This window comes from Orycteropus afer, unplaced genomic scaffold (assembly GCF_000298275.1).
Source record: "Orycteropus afer afer isolate SDZICR_OR568_19922 unplaced genomic scaffold, OryAfe1.0 scaffold00064, whole genome shotgun sequence".
Classification (NCBI taxonomy): Eukaryota; Metazoa; Chordata; class Mammalia; order Tubulidentata; family Orycteropodidae; genus Orycteropus; species Orycteropus afer.
In genome coordinates, this window is record NW_006921651.1 from 2,361,394 (window position 1) to 2,371,330 (window position 9,937).

The following is a 9,937-nucleotide window of genomic DNA, read 5'->3' on the forward strand; positions in this document are numbered from 1 at the left end:
CCGTTGTTGCATCTAGATGGCAGCTTCCTAGCTTTTAAGGTCCCAGTCGCTACTCGCCAAAGTAGTAGGTGGACCAATGTTTTGTATAGTATGTTATGCCAATTGAGCTTGATGTCCCCTGCAACCATGGTCCCAAGCCCACAGGATCAACTACTCGGTCCCTCTGGGTAGCTTGGTCTGCTTTTTTAAAAACTTTTTTTTTTTTAAGAATTTCAAATTCTATTCCACATTTTCTCCCATTCTATCCATCTGTTGTGGCTCTGATTAGCATGGTCAATAGTTGTATCTGGGCACCATCTAATTCTTCTGATCTCAGGGTAGATGATGCCATGCTTTATGTAGACTATTTGTCCTGTAGACTAGTTTCTTCTTTGAGTCTTTGGTTTTCTTCTTTCTCTTTTGCTCCTGATAAGTAGAAACCAATAGTTTTGTCTTAGATTGCCACTATTAAGCTTTTAGGACCCCAGACAGTACTTACCAAAGTAGGATATGGAACATAACTTTATGAGCTATAGTATACCAACTGACTGAAATGTTCCATGAGACTATGGTCCTAATCCTTCAAGCCCAGAAATCTAATCCTGCAAAGCATTTAGTTATGTCTAAGAAGTATCCATAATTATACCCCATGTGCTTTATTATAGATATGAATATATGGCATATAGTTATATAGATACATATACATATGCATACACACATACATATATATATGCTTATATATATACATATAAGCACATACATTTTTAAATTGTTTTTGCTGTTTCAAAATTATATATGCCAAATTATGGCCTATTTTTATATGGTCCCAAACTAAGAATGGTTTTTACATTTTAAAAGAATTGGTTGGAAAAAAAAAAAAAAGAAGAAATATGCAATGAAGACCTATGTGGTCCATAAATCTTAAAATACTATCTGGTCCTTTTTAGAAAAAAATTGCCTTAGATCCTTGGCCCATTTTTTTTTTTCAGTTTCCAAACTTTTCTTCTAGATACACCCCATAGATTTTATGGATTTCTGCTCACGTTTTCCATGGAATCGAAATCATGTAGGATGCCTCATGAACTGAATTAGGCCACCAGAATGAGTCAAGGGGTGTTCTTCTCGGTCCCCGAAAAAGCTAACTAAGCAGAGGATCCAGGCTGACTTCTCCACAGTAGCTCAAGGGAATCACATTGCAGCCTCCTGCAGAGCTGGGGGCGGATGGCAGGGATACTGGTGAAAGTCTTCCTCAAAATGTGTGATTTTAACTAAACAGTACCATGCTTAGACGAAGATACTGAAAATATCCACCAAGAAATGGTATAGAAATTACTACTCAACACTTCCATGACAATCTGTGTCTATAGAAGAACTCTGAATGTGCTGGTAAGACAATCTGGTTGTTCCTTGGTGAATTAAAATGCAGAGAAATAGAGTAAGGAAGTAGAAGGTCACTTAGCTCTTGGCAAATGGTGGGACCGATGAATTTGTATATACCCATTTGTTTTTAAAAATTGTTTCTCTGGGTATTTCTCTGATTCTTAAGCCAAGATTATTGTCTTAACACAAGGGTTTTAATCTTTCCTTTAAGCCAAAAGATGATCTGTATCCTTTGCTTCACCCAACCATGCATTGCTGGACTCCAACAAGTGATCTGTATGTTGGCTGTGAAGAGGGTCATCTTCTAATGGTTAATGGAGAAACTTTGAAGGTGACTGTGCTTAGTAAGACAGAAGAACCACCACCTATGGGTGAGAAACTTCTCTGCTTCATATCTTTGGAAGTATAGCCATGTATGTTGTTTTATATAAACTTAAAGATGGAAGTTCTAGACCCATTTTTCCTCTTTCTTATATACACCATTGATTCCTCCTTTCCTCATCCTCTGTGTCTAATTAGTTATCAAGTCCTGTGGAACACCTTGGTAATGTTTGTTAAGTATTACTGAGTGTTCTGGTATCCGTTTATATGTGTATGTAATTTAATCCTCAATACAATATTATTAAGGAAATATTATTTTTATTTCCATGACATAGATGAGGAAATGGAGGCATTGAGAGGGTAGGAAATATACCCAAATTCACATAACTGGTGTACACTGGAGTTGGTACTTGAATCCGGGCAATATAACTTCAAAGAATCCAAGTTCTTCTATACATAAGCCACCCTGCTTCATCAGTTAATTACGCCCTTTCCTTCTCCCAAGCCCTCTCAACCCCTTTCTTCATGATGACCTCATCATCATTTAAATCCAGCTACCATCTTGAAAATCACCTTTATGTTTCCAGGTTAGAATTTCAGAGATAATCTAGTTTGTTTTCCTTATATCTGATGTCCATTCTTGTTCACCAGCCGTGCCCAGTGCAGGGCCTGGGTCATAGGGACCAAAGTCCACATAGTAGGGGCAAGGTATAGATCCTTTGAGAATAGAGCTTCACTAAGGCAGGCACCCCAAACCTATCCAATGACTCTCCACTCCAGTTGCCCTTATTGTACATCCTGATTTCTGCAGTAACAGACTGATTTCACTGACCCTAATCTGCATTTGAGCCCATTGTTGCATCCACTGTGTCAATCCACCTTTTGGAGGGTCTTCTTCTATTTTGCTGACCCTACTTTACCAACCACGATGTCCTTCTTTAGGGACTCGTCCCTCCTGATAACAAGTCCAAAGTGCATGAGATGAAGTCTCCTCACCCTCACTTCTAAGGAGCTTTCTGGCTGTCCTTCATCCAAGTGTCTCCTTCTGGCAGTCCATGATATTTTCAGTATTCTCTGCCAACACCATAATTCAAATGCGTCAGTCCTTCTTCGGTCTTTCTTATTCATTGTCCAGCTTTCATATGCATCTGTTATTATTGTTGTTGTTGTTGTTAGGTGCCGTTGAGTTGGCTCTGACTCACAGCGACCCTGTGTACAACAGAACCAAGTGCTACCTGATCCTGTGCCAGCCTCACAGTCCTTGCTATACTTGAACCCATTGTTGTAGCCACTGTGTCAATCCATCTCCTTGGGGGCCTTCCCCTTTTTCGTTGACTCTCCACTTTACCAAGCATGATATCCTTCTTCGAGGAATGGTTCCTTCTCAGCACATGACCGAAGCAGATGAGGTGAAGTCTGGCCATTCTCACTTCCAAGGAGCATTCCGGTTGCACTTTTCCAGGACAGATTTGTTCATTCTTCTGTCAGTCCATGGTATTTTCAGTATTCTTTGCCAGCACCACAACTCAAAATCATCAACCCTCCTGTGGTCTTTCTTAGTCATTGTCCAGCTTTCACATGCATCTGTGGTTGAAAATACTATGGCTTGAGTCAGGTACACCTTAGCCCTCAAAGTGACAACTTTGCTTTTTAACACTTCTAAGAGGTCTTTTGCAATCTGGGTTGTTGTTGTTGTTATGTGCCGTAGAGTTGGACCCAACTCATAGCGACCCCTCCTTGAGTTTCTGAGGCAGTATCACTACGGAAGTAGATTGCCCCATCTTCCTTCCGAGGAGTGGCTGGTGGGTTTGAACTGCCAGCCTTGTGGTTAGCAGTCAAGTGCTTTAGGCACTATGCTACCAGAGCTCCCTTGCAATCTGGGTAGTGCTCTAAAATATAAACCTCTTTTCTGACCTGCTTTTCCTGCTTTATCTCCTCCAATTTGAGCCTTTTACAATTTCTCATCATCCTGCTCTCTCCAAGTTCTACCACCTGGCCTTTGTGGTTACCTTTATCTGGAGTGCTCTTCCTTGTGCACCTGGTGAAATTATCCTCCTTTATGGGGCCTTCGCTGTCCTTGCTCCAACTTTCAGGCAAAATTAGGTGCCCCCATCTGTGATTCCGTCGGGCTCACCCCTTTGTTAGAGCCTCTTCCTGTGCTATTGCAATTGCCAATGTCTGTATCTGTCTTTCCCACTCGTCATCAGCTGTGTCTTGCTCATCTTTTGGCTCCAAAATCTAATCCCAGTGATTACAACAGAGTAAACTGGTACCTATCTGTGTTTGCAAAATGAATGAACAAACCAGTGTTTCTATTTTTCAAACTCCTATCACGTTCCTAATATGTTTTTACACAATTTAGGACTTAATCATCGTAGTCCTAATTATTGAAATATTGTTCACTATTTCTTTTTTCCGTACTTTTTCTTATGACTCTTATGATGTATTACAAATACCTTCAAACAAGTATTTACAAGCATCTGCAATGTGGAAGACACTATGCAAGATGCCACAGAGTTTACACAGGCAACAAATAGATAGTTTCAAAATCTCCACCCTCAGGGGAGATTACTAAACCCTCAGTGTTTTACTAAGGAGGATAAATGAAGTAGACAAATAATTGATCCAGGTACATTAAGATGATTTAATTAGTAGAAAGCTTCACAAAGAGCTATGGAGATTCAGGTAAGGTAAACAGACCAAGTTGAGCCATTTTAAAGGTGTATTTGAATTGGCCCTTGAAGGATGGTTCTACTTTGAGGATTCACAGATAGAGATGTAGGGTAGAAAGTACAGTAGGTAGAATTTTTGGCTATGGTATTTGCATGGACAAGAAAACATGAGGAAGGTTGAGAAACAAGAAGAGGTCCAGTTTGTCAGGAGCATCAAGTGTTATAAAGGACTAATGGGAAGAAGAGGCAGCCATACCTTATCTGGCCTTGCATATCAATTCAGCTGACAGTAGGCAGACATCAAACACTTCTGGATGGAGATGCATCCCAATTGGAATTGTGCTTTGGCAGATTAATTTCAACATAGTTCTGGAAAGGAAGGTCCTAAAGTGAGTGGCTTTTAGCAAAAAGCACATAAACCAGGCCAGGAGTCATCAGAACCTGGACTTTAGTCACAGTCGGATTGAAAAAGAAGGCAATGCTGGAGGGAGAACAGTCTTTGAAGGAAAGGGCAGTATCCTTTTAGCATTTAGTAAAATACAAGCCACTGTACAAGGTGAAGAATTTGCTGGATGCCTCCTGAACCTCTGATTTTGTAGTTCTCGTGGTTTGTCTACATAAAAAAGCTAATATGCTTTGTTTCTTCCTCCCCGCAAGGACAATATTTTATTAATAACACATACTCTCATAGAACTTTTTACTTTCTTTTTAATCTACAATATTTTATTTACTAAACTATACTTTACATACCAACATATCATAAAATTCACAAATCTTCTCTACAGAAGTAGATTGCCCAGTCTTCCTTCTAAGGAGTGGCTGGTGAGTTTGAACCACCAGCCTTCTAGCTAGCAGTCAAATGCCTTCCTTAGGTACTACACCACCAGAGCTCCTTCTTAAGTATATAGCTTGGTAATAATAGTTTTTTTTTTTTTTTTCCTTTTAAAATTTCTGACAATGTTTTCCTAAATAAAATAAAATGTGTTTATTATATAATTCTAGAGTGTTAGTCACGTAGAACTGATGCTATGTAACTTGAAAACAACCCCTTGATTTCTATCAGTGATCACTGCAAAATAGCTGTTACATCCATTATTTAGGAGGTGTCGTAACACATGATATCAAGTTGATTTTTGGAAAGAATGATTCCAAAGAAATGAGTGATACTATAAGAGCAAATGAGGAGCCAACGATTAAGTGCTCAGCTGCTAAGCGGAAGGTCGGTGGTTCAAACCCACCCAGCAGCTATGCAGGAGACAGTGATGTGCTCCTGTGAAGACTACAGCCTAGCAGACTCTGTGGGGCACCTCAACTCTGTCACATGGGTCTCTGGGAGTCAGAATCAACTTGATGGCACCCAAAAGCAACATGAGAGTCAATGAAATTACTTTGTATTGTACTTTTAATTGCCTGTCACCTGCCTTACCTTGTTTTTCCTTTCTCAAAGACAGAAGAAATGTTATCAGTCCAATCACCTTGGCATATCAGAAAGAAGGCGTAGTTGCTTCTGGAATAGTAATGTATTTTTTTTCTTCTCTTCAAACTTAATTGTTTTTAAGAAAATAATACAATTTACTTTTGCTCTCATTTAGTATAATGAACGATATTTTGGGATTTTTTATTTTTACAGAATATTATGTAATATTGTTTCTTTTTTGATGCTTTTAAAAAAGCTTTTTATTATGAAGAATTTCAAACATTTGAAAAAATAGAAAGAACAGTATAATGGGCTACCATATACCTATCTGATTTCAAATAAATAAAATTATCATTTAAAAACCCACCTCCCTCCACACAACTAGTATCTGTTACCCAATTCCATATCCATTTGTTTTCTTTAATGTATGAAAGTGTCAGACATGCTTTTGGAACCTCTAGTCTAAGGTGGAGCATAGACTCTTGTGCATACCCATTTAGATTACGTGTGTAATATTGTAATTATTCATATTCAAATTAGTATTAATATTCTCCATTTACTTGCGCTTTTATTTATTTATTTATTTATTTGTTATTAGGATTTGGGTGAAGATTTACAGAGTAAATTCACTTTTCATACAGCAGTTCACATATACTTTGTCTCATGTCATTGACCAAAATTTACAATGCAGCAGCTCCCCTCCCACTTCCTCCCCATAGTTACCTCCTCCCAGTGTCCATCCCTTCATACTCTTCGAGAGGCCCATTGTCTGCCAACCCTGTATATGATCTTGGATACACTCTCCATTTAGACATACGTAATTGTTTAGCTTGTTCACCCATCTATCCGTCCCTATACCCATGTTTGCTTTCATTGACAACTCAGTATTGTATTTACAAAGGGGTTCATATTTGTTGTTTGTACTGCCCATGTAACTCTCTCTGTCTTTCTCATCCTCAATGCTGCCCTATTGGTCACTCACATTTGGTACATTGCCCTTCTCTTCACCCAAATCAATATTTATCTCTATCTATCTAACAGCATTCCCTCCCCTTCCCTCCCACCCCTGGTAACCAACAAAGAAAATGTCCTCCAATAGATAAACCTTTCCTTAACTTTCACAATAACGGACTAATACAATATTTGTCCTTTTGTGACTGACTTATTTCGCTCAGCATAATGTCCTCCAAGTTCATCCACGTTATGCGGTGTTTTGCAGATTCTACATTATTCTTTAGCGTTGCATAGTATTCCATTGTGTGAATGTACCAAAGTTTGGTTATCCATTCCTCAGTTGTTGGACATCTAGGTTGTTTCCAAGTTTTGGCTATTGTAAATAGTGCTGCGATGAACATCGGTGTGCATATATCTGTTCTTGTTATGGCTCTCACTTCTTTAGGGTATATACCTAGTAATGGGATGGCTGGGTCAAATGGTATTTGTATTTCCAACTTTTGAAGGAATCTTGTGCTTGCTTTTTGCCAGGCACCATGCTAAGTGCTTTATTACATTCTCTATTGGTCCTCACAATAACCCTATCAAGTAGGAGCTATTGCTATCTCCCTTATACAGACGAAAGAACTGAGTCTTACAGTGTTCACCAGCAAGTCAGTGGAGGAGCTAGGACTTGAACCCAGGTGTGTCAAACTCCAAAGTCTGTACTCTTATTTATTACACTACAGACCTTCAGAAAATATGAAAAAGCGTCAGACCATCGTTATTTTTTCAGGCTGTTGTAGCATGGTTTGGAGCAAACAGACCTGCAGTAAAATCACAGGTCCACTGGTGGCTCTCCAGAGTCACTGTTAATGTTGTCTGTTCCATCACCATGGGTCACATCTCCAGACCCCGAGGGCAACCAGGCAAGGACTTCAGGTGAGAAGAGCTTCTTCACTCAGGAGAAGCAATTGGGAGCTCATGTACATGCACCCAGTCCTCAGTCCCCTCCCACACCTTGCAGTGGATGGCCTTCTCCTTCCTCTTATGTTTAGTCTGCATTTGTGGCCTTTTGTGGCACTTGTCTTCTCCAAAGCCACCCTCGGTGATTGTTTTAGCATAGTTTAAAGGAGAGATTGGAGCAACGGCTCTTGTGAGCCATGAGGAGTGATGATGGACTTGGTGAAAGCACCTTGCATGTGTTTCCCCAGATCCCAAACATCTGAACCCAGCCTTCTCACAAATGCCTACACTTAGTCATTAGAAGATCTCATCTAGAAATAATGGATGAATTTGCTCAAATCCCCTTCACTACTATGAAATGAACTCAAATTCTTCTTGAGCAGTTAAGTTATCTGAAATATTTTACAACCAACATCAGTCATTCAACCAATTTTTATTGGATACTTGTCATGTTCCTAAGCACTGTACGTGAGGAACTTGAAAGAAGGTTACAGAGGAAGTTACAGGCATGCTCCTTACCCTTGGTCATTAAGTGAGATAACAAATGCACAAAGATTAAAGAATGACACAGTAGGGCTAGTTGGTGTCCTCTGAAGTAAGACAATTGCTACACAGAATCTACACAAACCCTGCCTCATATGTTCCAGCTACTTGATAATGAGAAACATAGTACAAGAGACAGACATTAGAGAAATTCAAAGAAAGAAGAAATTAGTGAAATTTTAAATAGTTGAAAAATGTGTCATGGAAGAGAGAAAATTAAAGCTTGAGCACAGAACATGGCTGAAAGTTGTCTAAATAAAGGTGAGAGAGAGGACATTCGAGATGATGTGAAGCCAGAAGAGTAATTCAAAAATAAACAGGGAATGATAATCAATAAGCCTCGCTGATCTAATGAGGAAGTGCATACTACGCATTGACTGAGACTCATTTTCTGCCTCTGTCTCTTTGTTTTTGGGCTCTAGGATGGCTTTGTGTATTCTTTTATTATTAAAGACTCAAGTTACAAAGTAATGGATTTTATTGAGGTAGAAGAGGCTGTGGAGCATTTGATGTTTTCTCCCCACTACAAAACGTTGCTGATTCAAACAGAAAAGGTATGCTAGATGGTGATTCCTTGATATGCAATTTTCAGATAAAATTATTATCATTGTTCTATGACATGAATGAAGGACACAGAATGCTGTATAATAATGCTTTACTAGTCAGGACTCTTGGGAGCTCTGGTAGCATAGTGGCTAAGGCACTTGACTACTAACCAGACGGCTGGCGGTTCAAACCCACTAGCCACTCCTCGGAAGGAAGGTTGGGCAATCCTACTTCCGTAGTGATACTGCCTCGGAAACCCAAGGAGGGGTCGCTATGAGTCAGGTCTGACTCGACGGCACATAACAACAACAACAACAACAAGTCAGGACTCTTTAGGCTACAAATGAATAATAAAAAAATAATTAATGTTAAAGGGACTTGTTGGTTGGTTTTTATGCATGTGACTGAAAGGGCGAAGAATGGATCTGAGGTCGTGACACGATGCCACTGGGCCTTGTTTTCCTTCCATATCTTGGCTCTGTTTCTTCTCTGCTGGCTCTGTTGCCGGGCAGACTTTCCCCTGTGATGACAACAGCTCTAGCTTATATTTCTACCCTCTTGGTGACCCTGGTGGGAAGATACTAGCTGGAACAAATGACTTGGAGTTTAGAGTCTTTGGATTGTCTAGAGCTGCCTGTCTATGCCAGGTCACAGTGGTGGGCAGGAGGATGCTAAGCTCTGATTAGCCAGGTCTGAGTCACATGCCCACCTTTGGACCTGGGGTAGAGTCAGCCCACTCCAACACAGTGTGACATTGGGGCATGCATCATTCGCTAAGGAAAATACGGAGTCTGTAACAGAAGAAAGGAGAGAAACAAATGCAGAGTGGAAACAAAGGTCCACCTCATTGGGTGACTCCTAATGAATGGAATGACCTCCAAAGGTCACTCCAAATTAGTAACAGTTTATATTGTTAGGCAAAAGTTTTACATTGGATTACAAACAAAGTTAAATGATTTTCTGTCTGAAAGAAACTGAAACTAAATATGCAAAGACTCCTGGTTCTTGTCATGACCAGAATTTAAAACTGTGCTATGCTTTAGTAAATAAATGACAAACCTGAAACATCTATGGTGAATCCCACTGCCATCAAGTCAATTCCAACTCATAGTGACCCTACAATACAGAGTAGAACTGCCCTATAGGGTTTCCAAGGCAGCAAATCTTTTTTTTTTTTTTT

At 39.7% G+C, this 9,937-nt stretch overlaps 1 protein-coding gene across 1 annotated transcript in view; it reads left to right on the top strand.

The window, feature by feature from the left end:
• The window catches only part of CFAP43 (cilia and flagella associated protein 43), a 135,208-nt gene that overhangs the window by 30,967 nt on the left and 94,304 nt on the right, over positions 1-9,937 (top strand). The window contains exons 4-7 of the mRNA XM_007940021.1: positions 317-338; positions 1,550-1,730; positions 5,800-5,867; positions 8,634-8,765. Coding sequence (XP_007938212.1) covers positions 317-338; positions 1,550-1,730; positions 5,800-5,867; positions 8,634-8,765 — 403 coding nt within the window. The remainder of the gene's footprint in view (positions 1-316; positions 339-1,549; positions 1,731-5,799; positions 5,868-8,633; positions 8,766-9,937) is intronic.